This window comes from Symsagittifera roscoffensis, chromosome 2 (assembly GCF_963678635.1).
Source record: "Symsagittifera roscoffensis chromosome 2, txSymRosc1.1, whole genome shotgun sequence".
NCBI lineage: Eukaryota > Metazoa > Xenacoelomorpha > Acoela > Convolutidae > Symsagittifera > Symsagittifera roscoffensis.
Genome location: NC_087063.1, coordinates 14,088,310 through 14,106,107, shown reverse-complemented (window position 1 = coordinate 14,106,107; position 17,798 = coordinate 14,088,310). Strand labels below are relative to the sequence as shown.

The 17,798-nt window shown below is 36.0% G+C and overlaps 2 protein-coding genes across 2 annotated transcripts in view; both read left to right on the top strand.

Moving 5' to 3' along the window:
- LOC134839041 (CTD nuclear envelope phosphatase 1-like) overlaps window positions 1-17,798 on the top strand; it is a 346,443-nt gene that overhangs the window by 210,223 nt on the left and 118,422 nt on the right. The gene's annotated exons all lie outside the window — the stretch shown is intronic.
- The window catches only part of LOC134839039 (bromodomain-containing protein 1-like), a 390,829-nt gene that overhangs the window by 349,211 nt on the left and 23,820 nt on the right, over window positions 1-17,798 (top strand). The window contains exons 8-15 of the mRNA XM_063854439.1: window positions 2,652-2,834; window positions 4,342-4,407; window positions 4,949-5,137; window positions 8,482-8,633; window positions 9,602-9,813; window positions 11,792-12,009; window positions 13,251-13,296; window positions 13,552-13,778. Coding sequence (XP_063710509.1) covers window positions 2,652-2,834; window positions 4,342-4,407; window positions 4,949-5,137; window positions 8,482-8,633; window positions 9,602-9,813; window positions 11,792-12,009; window positions 13,251-13,296; window positions 13,552-13,778 — 1,293 coding nt within the window. The remainder of the gene's footprint in view (window positions 1-2,651; window positions 2,835-4,341; window positions 4,408-4,948; window positions 5,138-8,481; window positions 8,634-9,601; window positions 9,814-11,791; window positions 12,010-13,250; window positions 13,297-13,551; window positions 13,779-17,798) is intronic.

Sequence of the window (17,798 nt, the reverse complement as noted above, 5' to 3'; positions counted from 1 at the left end):
AGGCACTGAAGAACTAACCACTATTAAGGCACTTCAATTGCTTTGGCCACTGCTTCAAACTAAAAATATCATCCGCATTCTAGCTAAACTACTAACAACTTCAGAACTAATTCACGACATCTTCCCCCACGGTTTTTTCCCCGACGACTAACAGGTAAGTATGAATTAAATGAATATAACTAACTAATTGAAATATTAAAAAACTCACCATTCTTTATTCATGTTTTCATTAGACTTTTAGCTTTCATCCGACAATCACCTACAAAAACCACAAAAGAAACAATAAAAATCACAATCTTCATCAAACAATTTTAAAATTCTATTAATCTCCTACACTTATAAATTTCTAAATTTAATATCAATGCAATAAATTCATCTATAATATTTTTCCCCAAAGCAGTAAATCTAATTATGATGAAAATTTGTATCTTAAAATTCCCCCATAACTAGCAGTAAATTTCCAAATTCTATGCAGTAAATTAATAAAATGCAATTGCAGTACTAACCTTTTGATATTTTCATTCATTCGCACAGAAATTCTATCCACACTCGCACAGCTCGCCCACGAAGAATTGTTTAAAATAATGAATTTCAGTTTCAAGTTTTCACACTCAACAACTCTAACATACAATAACATGTTTCAAACTTTCCTTTAACCCGGTTGGAAAGGAATCATATACTAAACAAAACTAACCAACGCAGCTTACTAAATACCACAAATCATAGAATAACAGCATGACTAAGAAAAGGAAACCAACGGTACCCAAACCGGATTAACCCAGTTTAAAACTGGATAAATTATTCTTTTGAAGACTATTACAAAGTCTTAGAAAGAAATAATAAAACACAAAAAAGTCGAAAGACAAACCCATACCACAAACAATTTGATTTTTGAAAAAAGGACACAACCAACGAAACATAAGAAAAACCACAACAAACCCAACATAAAACGTTGTCACATAACAGGACCCCTCACAAAAACCGCATGAAACCATACTCCCACACCTGGCCTAACCCACCAGGAAGGACGTCCTGAGCATGCTCTATAGCCGGCCTAACCCACCGCGCTACATCCACGCTTTGTGACCACACCTTTATTTTTAATAAGAGCTACTCAAGGGTGAGTAACTCTTCAAAATAACCGAACTAAAACAAAAAGCTTTTGTGAAAACAACTAACTAAAATCATTATTAAAAAATATTAAACTAATAAAAGTTTTATAAAATGTAAAATCACATGATGCAATATATAGATCAGAATACAACACCAAGGACGAACATCAAAAGACAAGACGACCTCACTACACTCGAGAGAGAATGACCAACTACAATCGATATGCCGCTCACAATCACAACTCAAAGGATTTAGAGTACGACTTGACTTCGCAGAAAAAGACTTCATTGAACTAGACCAATGACCACCCCGATGTTCAAGTATACGTACAGATCCGAGTAACCAGGCATCCCCTCCACGCACAATCTCCACGCCATTCCCAAGCTAGATCAGACACAAAGGAAGTTCTCCCTGAAGAACAGAAAAACCTGACATAGCCAACCATTCTGAAATCAGAATTGATTTTGTTGCAGAGACTCAGTCGTTGTCACAAGAAGAACACAACGTCTTATGTCTCTAACTCCAGTTTCCTGGAACTTCCTAAACAAAAAGGAAACAAAGAAATATGATGTTCGCCAAATACCAACGTCCATCATCCATCCTTGAATTACAGAAGAACTGTTCTAAAAAACTCTGTAAAACCCGGATGGGTGGAACCTGATCTAAACTATATTTTATGATTGGATAAATTAAATGTTTTACCAATGTAAAGTATTTAATATTAACCAATCATGATCCATCTAACTAACAACCCACTTATTTGTAAGTGCTGAAGTTACTTGTAATTTCAGCACCAGAGAGATTTGAATTTAACTTAGAAATTAGTTGGACTCTCCCGAGCACTTCAGCAGCCGCAATAAACCAGTATACCCTAGATCTATTGAGCCTAGCAGAGACTAGTTAAACAACCTGAGACTAGATAGTATAAGAGTAAGATTAGGATCGGTATTAGACTAAGAAGTTGCACGAATCTATCCGGCCGAAAATAAGATAGCGTGACGAGCAGACGGTGTACCCTATCCGAAATTACTCTATGAGTTATACACTCCAGTCATAACTCATAAGGCGTTTTTAGGCACTTTTTGGAAAATTTGACCAAAAAATCGCGTTTTTTCGGCGCGCGCTCCCCCTCAAAATTAGTATATATTGGCGCCAAAGGCTCCTTTAGAAAAATTTTATGGTCGGTCGGCCAGGAATGGATTTCTTAAAAAGTACCAAAGGGGGACCCTTTGGGTCGGCAGGGTCGAATCCCTGAGGTCGACCTAAAAAAAAGTCCCCCCAGAAAAAAGATCGGAAACAATCATCGTCCCAGAAAAAGAACTTAAAAACGCATTTAGGTTTCTACTCCGCAGGGGCAGACAATAGCGGGTTTTCGTAAAAGAACTGACCGGCTCGTATGTTAGTGATTTCAATCATAATTGAATCGTGTTAGCTTTTATGATTGGATTCGGATACTGTTGTGTTTGATACGTTTTATATGCGGTTGTGTAATTTGTGATCTAATTTTGGAGAAAGACAATATATAGTTGTTTGTTTAGGAAGAGATCGCGGACATCAAGCGTACCCTGTGCAATCTGAGGGACATTCGGAAGATGTGTGAGAAGAGTAGACTGTTGGGGGAACAGGTGAAGAAGCGGGAGAAGCTGAAGAGGGAGTGGCATCTGACCTGTGAGAGAGAGTTCACTCTCTGCACCACCTCACTGTACATCATACTCAACCAGGTTAGTCACACCAAAAAGTTAGAAAAAAATAGAACATTTAATACACTATAAAAATGCCATAATGTTTTGTGAGACAAGGTTTTGGCCATATAAGATTGAAATATATGGCCAAAACCTTATCTTTAAGAATCCTTAAATGATTATTAAGTTTGTCATTTTTCGGTTTATTAGAAGAAAATGCTACTTAGAAATTGCTAGTCATACATTTTGCATATATGAAATTTGTGTGACTGTCAATTTTTCATAAGCTCCATATATGAAAATAGTGCACTAGCGAATAGAGGTCTGCCTGTATAGTTTTTCAAGTTTCAATGATTGAAGTGTGTTTTATAATAGTCGGTGAACGTAGTTCAGACTCTTATACAGGTCGTGAAAATAGCAAAATCCACCATCGAACAGCGAAATTGTAAGGATCACTTAACACGTGATCGACTTCTAATTTCGAAAATGGAATTCATTTATCAGATTTCCCAGCGAAATGAAAATATTACATATTGATGCATTTCCTCCAATTGGGTTAATTGTATCAAAAAGGTGTCAATCATAAATTGTTCTGAAATTCCATGAGGCTTGAAGCCATCTGTTTTTTATCTGGGAAATTCGAAAGCTGAGATTTTTTCAAAAAGTAAGTCAGTTTTTTGTTCTGCTTACTTGCGTTCATTCACTTTTTTCTAAATTTTGCTGGCTATGGTTTAATCTTGGCAATTTCCAGGCCCCATCCTTCTTATTCTGGAGGTAATGCGTTTGCCTTTGCATCCAATGATCTGGGGTTTGTGTCCCGGCAGAGCCTTGTTTTTTTTTCAAAGTCTGAGTTTAATTTTTTTCTGAGAAAAATTCATTGGTCGGACTATACTTTGTTGGCTTATGTTTTGTTTTCTTAATTTTACTGTAAACAGTTTTCATTGTAGACTCTAGTGTAGTTGATTAACTCCTGTAGTTGGTAATTTAACTTACCCTGATTGGTGTTTTTTTCCGTTTGTTTTTAAAAGTTTTTTCGCTTAGAAATTTTTTTGACCTAAATGGTTTCGGCTTATGTTTTGTCGGTTAAGTGAATTTTTTCTGCATGGGTTCGGTTCAAGGAAAGAAATGATTCTCATCGTTTTAAATAAATCAGGTTGATTGTATTAAAAAAGTTCAAATTTTAAACAATTTAATTGCTCAAATTTTTTTATGACAACAATTTCTTTTTTTGGCATTTTTTTTTGTTTTCGGATCAATGGGCGTTAATATCTGACCTTCCCCGATTGATTTTTTTTGTTCCGACCATTGAAAATGGGGAGGAACATTGTATTCGGCTGTGTTTTTTTTTTGTTTTCCACGCAAAATCAGTTAACACAAATAATCATCGGACTGGGTTGAGTGATATTTCAAATTATAGCACTTGCAGTTGCTATTTGAACCACATTAATAAATTTTGAAAGAGTTTTCGTAGTGGCGAGAAAAACCGGTTTAGATCACGAAATCGAAGGTATGTCCTGAATGAATACCATGAACTGTTTCTGTTTAGGTTATGGATCAGCTGAGGGAACTGGACAACCAAAAGTTTTTCTCAGAGCCAGTCAACACTGCTATGGTAGGTCATTCCTGTGAATATTGGTTAGAAAATTTTTTAAAAAATGTCTCCTAGCTATCTTTCATACCGGAAATGAGGACCAAATATTTTTTCGGGCTTCCTTTTGTCACCGTTGAACATAGTTGAAGTAATCTATGATTTTCATCGTACAGTTTCAGGGCTAGGAGAAATGGGAAGAGCCTTTTCTCTTTCATGCACCATATCTTCATTTTTTCTCTGTGCTATTCTTCCGTGAACTTTCAGTCATAATTTAGCAATTAAACATTGTTATGAGCTCATGACTGAAAAATGGTTTATCCTTTTGCTTGGTAAATCTTTTTTGCACAAATGACCGATTCTTTGAAAATTATACGAGTCTTTGAGAAGTCAGCTATCAAAACTTTGAAAGAAATGAGCATGAAAATCAGTCCCTTCCGTACGATTTTTCAAGGACGTTGATCGTTTGAAAATTTTGGACCATGTGGACAATTAAAATACCGCGTGATGCTTAGTGAATTTTGTAGAACCTTCTTTTTGAACGATTTTTTTGATCTTTTAATAGGTACAGGACTACAAAGTGGTGATTGATGAGCCAATGGATCTAGGCACCATGCAGAAGAAAGTAGACAGTATGTCCTACTGCACCATAGGCGAATTTTCCAGGGACTTCTCTCTTGTGGTGTATAACTGTATGAGATACAACAACACTGAGACGCCATATTTCAAGGCCGCGCTAAAGCTCAGGGATATGGTAAGCACATCATATAATGATTGAAACTTTTTTGATCATATATTTTTTTGCATGCGGTAAGACTGTTCTATTTAAGTATCAAGTATTCTAAACAAAAGTTTTAAACGGTTATGAATCAATGGAACTAGCGAAGACACTAATTTAGGTCGTGTAGTTTTTCTTCGTTTTTTTTTTCGGGAAAAGTTTTAACGATTAATTTTTTTGCGGTTTTTCTATCTTTGATTGACATCTTTTCATGTTCACGTCCAATTCTTTTGTTAAACGGAAAGTTGGACTCTCCAATAACACAGTGAAAATACCCGAATTCCTTTGTTTCGGCATTGAGTTTCAACCATGGATTTTAGTTTTTAGATTTCTCAGCGGAATAAAACATTGCCTATTGATCAGATTTTCTCTAATTGGGCTTAATTTATCAAAAAAGTTTCAATCATAAAAGATTCTTGAAATTGAAACATGCATAAGATAATTGGTGGAACGATTACACAAGCCAATCAGATTTGAGCTAAGTGCATGCAGGCCTTAATGCTTGAATTTGCATTTAGTTTTAGGGCAGAGATTGTTCACATGGGCCGGTCATTTTCAACACCATTGCCCGGACATTTTCAACACCATTGCCCGGACATTTGAAAAGACCTGTCCGACCTCAACTTTAAAAAATGTTGTAATTTAGCTGCGATCCGTTTTCATAAGTTTATGGCAAATTGATTTTTATTTCAATGCGCTTAAATAATAATTCAGAAATGAATAAAGGCAAGCTAGTTGGTCACAATTCATCTCTATTTTTGTTTTTTTTTTCAGACTCTTAAATAGGTCGCGATGATTTTTTCCGTTTTTTTTTCAGGAAAAGTCTTAAAATTTGTGCAGGCTCAAATTCTCTTTTTCGCGGTTTGACTTTTGATTTTTTTCTCAGTTCAGTTCATTTCCTTTGTTAAAAGGAAGCCAAACTTTACTATCCAACTGCAAAAATGTATAAAGGTCAAAAAATCGTGATTGACTTCTTGTTTCGAAAGTGGAATTTAATTTTCAGATGTCCCTGCGAAATAAAAAAAATTTCTGTTGATTCAGTATTCTCAAATTGGGTTAGTTTTATCGAAAGTGTGCCAGTCATAAGTTGTTCTAGAAACTCAAAGAGCTTAATGGCGTCTTTTTTGAAATTCGAAAGTGAGATAAAAATAAGTCTATTTCGAAAGTGAGATAAAGAACAAGTCGGTATTTTTTTGTTTAATTGCGCACATTGACTCTTTTCCAACTCTCTGTTGGCTATGTTGATCTTTTGGACCATTTTTCTGTTTTTCATTCTGTTTCAAAGAATTAGTTTAGCCGTTTTTTGCCGATTGTATTCGCAGCGAAGTGCAGCTTCGCCTATGCTTATACTTTTTGGAACTCAACAAAATTGTTCGCACTTTTATGCATTTTCTATGAAGTGCGGCACGTGTTTTGGACCTATTTGAGCGCGGCGAGTTCATCACGAAATCAACGCGTTCAATTAATCATTGTAAATTGAATTGAGGTAAGCAAGTTGAAGAAAGTGTTTGCTGTTTGTACGGTTTGGTTGAGTTTGTTGGCACCTTTCCAATCATCTGTTGGCTATGTTTTTGTTAATAAGTTTAATTTTCTGTCATCATTGTTTCGATATTTTGAATGGATCGCTTGAGAAATCAATCCTCCATTAGACATGATAGCTGTGATTTCGAATGAACACATTTTACTAGTGAGCGGATTAAACAAAGAAAACAGAATTGGATAACAAAAAATTGATCTGTACTTACTTTGCTCAATTTTCTAAGCTTAGCGTAACAGGGGTGTATGTGACTATTTATGCAGGGAGTATGCAAGGAAATTATTGCCAACCGGACTTTTTACCGTAAAAAACTTTGTTCACAGGACACATTTCATCTTCTGACATGCTCAGTTTCTTGAAAATTTAAACAAAACAACTATCCATTAACTAGTAATTAGTTAAAGCCCGTTTCAGGTTGTAATTATCTTTTCAAAAAAAAACTTGTATCTATTTTTTCGGTTAAGTGATTTTCGTCCTAGTTTCTGTCAGTTCATTTACCGTTTTTTAAACGCCATTTTTTCTATCTAGTAAGGTTTTTGTTGGCTTACTTTTAAAGTATGGGTTTTGTTCCAATTTGAGCAATTTTGTACTATTACTGAAATTTCAAAAATTTGTAAATTTACTAAATCTGATTTTGATTTTTTTTTCTTTTTTTCGTTTTTTTTCCAGTTTCAATGTATATTGCGTAATTTCGAGGTCAACATATATCCGTATGCGATTATGTGTTTCAGTTTGGATGAGTCGTAAAAACTTAAAAAACGTATGAAATTTTTTATTTGTTTCCGGCTCAACAGGTTTTGACCGTTGTTTGCCGGCTTTTTTTGGCTCAAAAAGTTTGCCGCCCTTGTTTTCGCTCGGTAATTTTTGCAACGTCAATTTTTCAGAATTTTTTTCATTCACTATCTTGTAGCGCAATGTGTGTTTTGTATCGTAGGTGTTCAATTAATTTATTCAAAACCCGCCCTGCTGAAAACCATTTTTGGATCGGATTTCGAACATGTCTAACGTTGCAGAAAGACTTTCAGCAGGGCAAAAGAGGCTTTGGTTGACAGTCGCAAAATAAATCCTTCCGATGCACTTCGAATTGACATGTTTTTGTTTTCGAACAATCATTCTGGGATGTAAATACAATCACTTACACTTTGAGCAGAGACTAGACTTGCAATTATTTTTTGTTAGAGATTGACAATATAATATATTTATTTTTAGCAAAAAATTATTTACTCTTCATTTTTTTCACCCCTGCTATTTTATGTCAAGCTAATTAATATCAAATATTAAGAGTCGATGCACTTAGTTGAGACTCTTATTTAGGTCCTGATGATTTCTTTTTTCTTTATTTTTTCAGGTTAAGTTTTAAATCTTCTTCAGCTCAAATTTACTTTTCCGCGGTTCGACTTTTGATTTTTTTTTAAGTTCAGCTCATTTCCTTTGTTAAAGGGAAGGCAAACTCCACTATCGAACATCAAACGTGTATGGGTCAGGAAAAACGTGATCGACTTTGTTTCGAAAGTGGAATCTAATTTAGATTTCCCTGCAAAATAAAAATTACATATCAATTCAGTTTTCTCAAATTGGGTCACTTTTATCAAAGAGTCAATCAAAAATTGTTCTAAAATTTCGAAGAGCTTTAAGGCCTTTTTTTTCTCCAAAATTCGAAAGCTGAGATTTTTTCGCAAAAAAAACAATCCACTATATATTTTTTTCTGTTAACTTGCGTTCATTCCATGTTTTTCAACTGTTGGTTATGTTTTCCTAATGTAAAAACTTTTTCGCGTTTCAGGGTGGAAAAATCATCAGACATACATATAGATTCGTGAACAAGATTGGTGTGGATCCTTCGACTGGCCTTTTAACGTCCAAGCCACCCCCTATCAACCATTACAATAAAGTCAATTTAGAACGCGCCCTGGCCTACGATCCACCTCCTGAAAAGTAAGTTTTTGTTTAAATGATAGGTTTTTTTGTTGCTATCAATCATTTTGGAACCTAAGAGCAGCTAATTGATAAGCACAACTTAATTTATCAGCCTTTACATAGAACAATTTTAAAACTGTTTTTCAGCGCGAGAGTAATGAACGTAATGAAGACTCTTATATAGGTCCTGCTGATTTTTTTTCTGGAAAATGTCTTAAATTTTGTTCACGCTCAATTTTGATTTTTCGTGGTTTGACTTGTGATTTCTTTAAAGTTCATAGCATTTCAGTGCAAATGGAAGGCAACCTCACTATCTAACAGCAAAATTGTAAAGGTCACGAAAAACTTGATTGACTTCTAATTTTGAAAATGGAAATTAATTATCAGATTTCCCAGCGAAATGAAAGTTTTACCTATTGATCCAGTTTTCTTAAATTGGGTTAATTTTAACAAAAAAGTGTCCATAATTAATTTTTTTACAAATTCAAAGAGCTTCAAGGTCATCTAATTTTGTATTCGGAATTCAAAATTTTTGAAAAAACACGTCGGTTTTTTTTTCAGTTTCCTTGCGTTCATTACTCTTTTTCAACTGTCAGTTGGCTGTGTTTTCAATGCTATAGTGCCTCTGTTTGTCGAAAGGAAGGTTTTGTCAATGATTTAATTCTTACACCTCAAAGATGTACCTTATCGGATGCAGCTTGGAGTTATCTTTTTCTGACTTTTATGGACTGTTAAGACCATTGAACCGCTTGAACTATTGAACTTATGAAATTTAAACTTTTTGAATGCACCTTTGAGCTGTCGGAAAAGTGTTTAAAAATAACTCCATTGATGAGGATGAGTATGATGATGATCTGTTGCTAGCCTACTTTTACATGCTATTATTTATAGAACGACTAAGATTGATAGGTCAGAATAAGTGTTCATAGTTAGAGTTTACTTAGTGATATGTGTACTATATGAGGCGCCTACTGTTTTGCTTTTAGGTTCAGTGACCATGTTGATTATCTGTCCCACTTTCTGGACTGTGGGGTGAGTGGGGAGAGCAGACTGCCGGAGGAGCACGTGAATCTGTTGCGACAGGTGGTGGAGGAGCTGAACAAAGGCATGTTGGAGTGGATGGACAAAGATGTGCAGCAGAGGCTCAAGAAACACTACGGCGGGAGCATACACGACTACAACGCAAACTCCAATAAAGGTGGGACTATTTTTATATGGTGCTAGTTGCGCTGTGCTGAAATTTTTTATTCTGTTTATTTACCGTAAAACCAGGGATGGGGTGATATCTGATATTTTTAAAAATATCATATCAATCCGATATTTTTGATATATATCACGATATTTTTGATATTCTCGGGGAACAGTTGGGGAACAAATACTCAGCCTATAGGAACACTTGAAAACTATTTAAAAACTGTAGTTTGCAAATGAACTTGAATTGGACGTTCTGTTGTTCAAGCATTATTCAAAACTTTAAATATGAACAACAGTTTTGCAGCTTTTTCGTTTCCAAGACGATTTCGGATTTCGCTATGTATCCACCCGTAACTTGAGAATAGTCGCTCAAGCGACGCCGTAGAAGGGCTGCATGACAAAAGCCCAATGATTATATCCTTCACACTCTGCGGAATGTCAGCGGCAAGTGACCACCAATCGTGAGGATTAATTTGCTGCGCAACCTCGTAATACGACTTGATAAATGGTGAAGCTTTTGCACGGAATTGTGCGATGACAGCGACTAAATCAGGATGAAGCTCGAACGCCTTCTGCAAAGCACTTTCTTGAAAGCTGGATGTTCGACCCTTTGAAACGGCGTGTTAGTTGCGTAAAAGAACTCTGCAAGAGCAACGTCTATTTTGTCCTTCTCTTGTTTGTTTGTAACAGAAACAACTGAACTCAAAGAGTCGTCCTTTTTAGGCTGCTTTGGCACCGGGACTTCTATGTCCCTGTCACTAACACACTTTTCCAAGTGTTTTTCCAGCCTCGCTGGAATGCCTTGCATACCGATGTTGCAGCATTTGCAAATTGCCCATACTCCGGTATTGCCTTCTTTTTTCGTTCGACGAAAGTTGTCCCAAACATCTTTCCGGTTTCTACCAGGCATTTTAAAACTCAAGATCAAAATCTGAAATATAAAGCAGTCAACTGTATAACAGCGTTGATAATTGGAAGATGACAAGTTGAAGAAAAAACGCGGCAAAAACCCAGACTGAATTGCCAGACAAATCACTGAACAAATTTGGCGGTAAACGAGAACAAAGAAAATCCGCGGTTCTTTTTTTTGATGGGAATATTAGGCAAGAGGCATGTCAAATTTACCTGATTTCATGATACAGCTGATATTTATGGATTTTTTTGTCAAAAATATCATGATATATATCATGATATTTATCATGATATTTATCACTTGATATATATCACCCATCCCTGCGTAAAACCCTAGTTAAAATTTAAATGAAATTTTGAAATAAATTAAGTTTTGCAGTTTCTCAAAAATAGTAGCATTAGAATCCATTTTTAATCATAACATCATACTCCATCTTTCAAACATTATAGTACATCTTTTTTGAGTTTCAGAGAGACTGTCAATAATAATTTTATATATTCGATTAATATCCCTGAAACTCCGATGTGGGTGATGAAAATTTGTAGGGGAGCGGTGGTGAAGTGGTTACCGCTCCATCGAAAGGTCGGATGTTCGAGGCCCACCATGATCCGAGATCGTTGCTTGAGGGTGAAGCAACATTACCCAGGCCAGAAAAAAACCAAAAAAAAGTTGCATGTAGTTCTGAAACAGGGGCACAATAGCGGTTCGCCGTGATGAGCTGAACCGCTCTTGTGTTGGTCCTTTCCCACGCGGATAAATGGTCTTAATCTTCCTGCATTTATATGTATGTCTTGTATAGCAGATGTGACTGGCCCAACTTGGGTTTAAAAGATGTCCCTCTGGTATATTGCTTTGGCGTGTTGTTTTAAAGACAATGAAAACATGAAAAATAACATTTGTTCAACGACTGAGGTAAGCCGTTCTTCCAAACCCAAATAAACAAACCTTTTGTTTTCGTTAAAAGTTAATTACTTGTCATCATGGCATCAGAAATTAGACGTCTTATCGGCTTAACAGCTGCTGCATTCACCGCAGAAGAGATATCATTTATTGTTCTGTTTTTTTTTAGCCAAAGGTGGATCTAAAAAACGCAAAGTGGAGAGAAATGAGTCCCCACCACCTCCGCCCATGCCAACCTCAGCATCCCCACAGAGAATGTCTCGCAGATCAGAATCGAGTAGCGACGTGTCTGCGGGAAAGGCAGAGTCTCTTCCGAGCCGGCGAAGCAGTGTTGCAAGCAGAACTGAGAGTCCCTTGGCCATGCCCAAGATGCTCAAAGGAAAGACGGTAATTGAAGAATGATAAAAAAATATTGAGCAAGTAGTTGGATAAAGTCCAAAATTTCTACAGAAATTAAAATGCTGCAAGTTGTTGTCTAGTTTCGGTGAATCTCAAGAGATTAGGCGTTTTTGGCACAAGCGTTCTGTTTCCACTTCTTATTACCCCTGCGATAAGCCAGTGTTGCAACAGGGTATTAGACTTTTTTTCCCGTAAATAACTTTGTTCACAGAATTCTCACGGGAAAACTTAACACGTGTTTTGCTTGCTTTATTTTACATTCTAGTTCAAGATCTTTCTGTGCATTTGACAGTGGTAACACCCAGGTCTGAGGCGACAAAGACCGGGGGTTCGATTCCAATCGGTCCCTTTTGTTGCAAACTGAAAATTTTTGGCTATTTTAGACTATCGTCTGTCTGCTTGTTTTTGTCGGCTTAAATAGGTTTTGTAGAATGGACTTGTTTGAAGGTTCGGCTACTTTATATCACTTTATATCTTTTTGTTGCAGGATTTTTTCGCATTTTTTTTGCTATTTTAACGATTTTAGTTCTTTTTTTAGTTCAGTTTTTGGTTTGTGTTCTCATTTGCTGTTACTCACAGACATTCATTTTTGCATCACAAACAGTGCGAAGTTCAGCTTCGCCTCTGTGTTATACTTGCGGTTGGCAAGCTTTATCAAATCGGAATGTGCACTTTTTTCGGGTTAACGACTTGCTTAACAAAATCACTTGAATCATTTGTGCTGCTAGCAGGTTCAATTTTGTGAACATTCAAACGTTACTTCTGGCTACCAATGCCAGTTAATACTCGTAATTGCTATGCTGACAATTTTTTGTATTCATGATTGCCGAATTAAGTTCTAGGCTATATTTTTCGAATTGTGTTTACCACCTTGCATACACTACATAAATAATACTCGTACATCATGTGTGGGCGGTACATGCGATTTTCTCCAATAACATTTTGTTTGTTGAAAGTTTGCCTTCTTAGATGGTAGCATCGTCAGAATTCCTCTTTGATACGTCTTGAGGGACATGCTGTATTTATCGTATTCTTGCTGCATCGCAAGTGATGCGAAGCTCAGCTTGGCTTGTGCAAGAATTTCGGCTAAAATATTAAGCGACTCTTTTAGAAAGTTCAATGGTGGAAGGATTCGGCAGATAATATGAATAATTATTTGTCTAAAAAGTGAAATTCAAATCAACTGCGCTTCACTAATGTTTTGCTCTGAAAGTTTTTTTTTGTTTCAGATAGAAGACACGAAATCATCAGATCAATCAGTCAATTCCACGAAAGGTATTTTTAAAATGTTTTTCGTTATTTCCTCATTTTTGGCAACATATCCTCGTTTCCCATTTCTGAAATGAAACACAAAAAATGCAATTTGATTTTTAAAATAATCAAAATCAACTAATAATAAAAAATTTCAATCAAAATTTTTCAAAATATGGTTGTTCGAAAAGTTATTGTCAAGAGCGTCCTGAAATGTTGCCAGGGTTCAAACTTCTTTGAAATATTGCCAGAATTTTTGATCAGTTCTGAATATTTCAGGTCAAAAATCATCCGGCAACCGAAAGTCGAGCAAAAAGAACAAAACTGAAGACAACACTTCTAATATGAAGGAGGAGAATGTGGACAGTAATGTAGATGAAAGGAGTTGTGACGAGAGGGAGAGCAGGATTACTGACTACTCCTCCACTGATGACGACGACTGTCTCTTCCAACATATGGACTTCGTCTGGGCCAAATGCAGAGGCTTTCCTTCATATCCCGCAATCGTGAGTTCAATGTGTGGTTTTTTCTTCTTTTTTTTATTGCCCGCGGTCCTGCTCAATGCAGGACCAACAGTGGGGGAGGGGGATGTCTTTCTTTTCACCGCAGCGGGTCCCACCTTGAGAAAGCGGATGAAACTGGGACCCCTCCAACCGTGACCGTAGTAAGATTCGAGCGCACGACCCTGAAACGGCTTTAATACTGTACATCACTTTGCTTCCTTCAACTTTCCGTCGAGGTACCTCATTGTTTTAACAAAGAACGCTCTTTCAATGTGCGGTCCTCCTGCCACCCCCCCCCCCCTGGAGTCGTTTTACTTATTTTGCCCAAAATAACTCAACAGCCCTTAATTAAGTAAATGAACGCGTTTCTCAAACTATGATACTGTTTCGTACCGATTTTGCGCAATCACAATCTTGCCGTTTCTTTTATTCTTTAATAAACTGAGACATGATAATTTGAGCGGAATAAGTAAAAAGACTCTCCTTCCTAGGCCCCTCATGCAAATGTCAATTGGACAACTGGAAGATGCAATTATCGGATTTGTAAGGTTGTCTATAATCATACGGCTGAGGTTGAAGATCATTATTACTTCATGGTAATGTGGCGAAGTGTTCCGCAAGATACGGTTTTAGGACGATTATTTATGATAATTTATAGTAATGGCCTTAAAAGCAAAGGCAAAATCAATAGAAACCTGAATTCTATATTTGTAGCAACGTGTATTTTTAACGAAGAGATGGTACTTTGAGTTAAGACGTAAAATAGACAGAAATTTAAGCGTATTGATATGTCAGGACATGTTCAATGATTTTTGCTTAGTTCCTCCCATATACATCCGTTCATGGTATTCATTAGTGGATTTTTTATTGTTTCAATCTATGTGCTTCAATGTTCTTTGAGGTCTTCTGAAATGTAGTTCTGGGCGTCGTAAGTCTGAATTTATTATTTTTCTTGTGTTTTTGAACTTGTCACAGACATTCAAAGTCTAAGCTGCCTCAATTTCTGAGTAAGTTTATCTTGTCTGCTTTTACAATTAAAATCGGATTCAAAATTACACGTAAGCGGATGCTCTCTATCGAATGCTGGACACCTCTTTTGGGATCACATGTTTGGGTCAATTTGAAATGTCGGACTTCATTGCCGGCTTCATTTCTATATTTAGAAGAAGCTGTTTTAATGAACATTGTAAAAAATGCTTTTTGGAGTAGTATCAATGAAGGCGAAGTGTCAATGAACGCAGTGAAGACAACTTTATGGGTCGTGTTGATTTTTTTTTTAGGAAAGTTTTTCAAGCCAGTTTTGATTTTTTGCGGTTTAACTTTTGATTACTTTTGAAAATCAATGCAACTTCATTTGCTAAAAGGAATGCTAATTAAGCTTTCCAATTACAAAAGCACAAGCGGCTCGAAATACGCGATTGACAACCAGTTTCGAAAGCGAATTTCGTTTTCCAGCGGAATAGAAAATTTCTCTACTGATTCTGGTGTCACAAATAGTTTTTATCTTTTTTTCCTGAAATTCAAAGTCAGCGCGTTTTTAGAAAGAAACAACCGGTCTTTTTCGGTTTCTTTGCCTTTATTGGCACTTTTCCAATTGTGTTGGTAATTTTTATTTATAGCCTAAATTCCAGTTTTGGCGAGAAGGACTTTAGATTCTGGTGTTTTTTTGTCCTAAACAATGAGGTACCTCGATGGAATGTGTAAGAAGCAAAGTGATGTACAATCTTGAAGCCCTTTCCGTCTTAAATTGAGCTACTAGTCATGCGCGATTTTATAGAACTTGCAGCTTGATTTCAGCTACGATGAAAAACTGCCTACACTTTTTCTCGGTGTCGAGAAAAGCGGTTTGCAATTTCGACTTGGAAGTTGACTTTCTAGAGTACATTGGATTTTCTTGGATTTTCGAATGTTCTCACAGAGATATTTGGGATTTTCTGAGATGATTCTGAATTGAACACGTACCTTTCCCCTGTTTCTAGCTATGTGCAGGCATATTTAGATGTTCTGAATGTATATTCTGCCGATCATGAGCTAAATTTTACTGTACCAAAATGCGGCGTGTTACCAATTGGCTTGAAACATCAGGCTCTACAGTTTCTCGGCAATAACAAAATCTCATTTCTCGGTTGCAGCACTGATTTAGACCTTGAACATACTAGCATGTGGGACATCCATGCCAGATCTAAGTTTAAAAAAATTCGAAGGTTATTTAATTACCTTCGGCATTGTGTACCGAGAAATGTTCCGTCTTCGGCGAAGTTTAATCTTCTCAGATCGTTCGTGGTGTCACTTCAGCTGTATGGTTACTCTGTGGGCGAAGTTTTGAGAATTTCAATGGTGATGGTCTTAAATGGTGCTAACGGTCAAGTTCATTACCAATATTCTACCAACTAATTGAACGAAATCTTATAGTTTTTTCTTCTGTTCGACTGGGCGCAAGTTGCTCAAATTTCAATAAGTTCTTCGACATTCAGCAACCTACTCGATTGGTACGCTATTTCCACTTCACGAGGTTGAAGCTGCGGAAATCATCATAAATTATCTTCAAAGTTTTTTCCATCGGATGAAGAATGTCGTGAATGACTTTGTTGAGTGGTCGGTTGACAAAATTATAGACTCGTTTTTAAACAGGTAGATTCAGATCTTTCTGAACAATTTATGCTCATCAAAATATAACTTGAATGTTTTTTGTACGTGGTCTTTGAAATGCCGATGTTTTCTTGTTCATAGTATCATAACAATTTTGATTGTATTTTTGCTCAGTTTAAGTAATTCCCCATAGTTAATTTGAAGTCTCTTTTACTACTACTATTTAAATTAAAATAAAAAGTGTTTGCAGGAATTAATTGTTTTTCAAGGTCAGTGAATGTTGTGACGACATTTACATAGGTCATTGTGATTTTGTTTTTCGTTTTTTTTTGCTCTGCAAAAATTCTTTCAAAAAGTTCACGCTCAAATTTGCATTTTTTGCGGTGTGATTTTTTTAAAAGTTCAATTCAATTCTATTTGCAAAAGAAAAGTAATTTTGCCCTATACACGAAAGAGGAAATTGCTCGAAAAAAAAACTGACTGATTTTGGTTTAGATTGTGGATTTTAGTTTGTAGATTTCCCTGCGGAAAAAATATCTATTGATCCAGTTTTCTGTCATTGAGTAAGTTGAATGAAAAAAATGTCAAGCATGAAAGATAATTAAAATTGAAAAAGTTTCAACACGATGTATTTTTTCTTCGAAATTTGAAAGTTGAAACATGTTTTGAATCTATCATTTTTTGTTCTCGTTGAGTTCATTGACTCATTTCCAATTTTCTGCTGTCTATTTTCTCTTTCAGCGGCTAACTTTGATATCTCGTATCCTGTTTCTTTCTACGAGAAAATTAGCGAGAAGTTACGAAGTAGCAAAAACAAACATTTTCAATAATCCAGATTTTTTAATCTGGAAAGACTGAACAATATAGCCCACTGCAACACTCACTAGAAAAAGAGCAACAAGCAAGCAAAGCTCGTTACATAATACGAGTTTTATCGTTCCGATGCGAATTGCACGCACAACATTACTGCGTTAAATTTTTTGTTAATTTTGTTCGATATAGCCTACTGGACAAAAACGGAATTCATCAACTGTCCATAATTGCTAAAACAAATTGTTATCATCTTCTTATAATTAAATGATGGATAATGGGAACAAAAACGTACTCGACTTATATCAGTTAAAAAATCACAACTGTTGAGATTTTCCGCTTCAAATAGTTTACTGGTTGTTACATCTTGTTTTCCTAAAAACAGATTTGAAAACTGTTTCAAGAAAAATGAAATCAACGCTATTTTTTAAGAAATGTGTTATCCGATAAAAACTGCTGCGTGTTCAGGGGATTTTTTGGCTTCGAGATAATGCGGTTTGTTGGCATGCGGCTCAGTCTTCATACCCTGTTCGGTTTCTGTCCTTTTTTGTACATGTTTCTTTTTGGCGATATAAAGTGGTGACGCTACAACCGCTGAATTGAATCGGATTTATTGTTCAGACT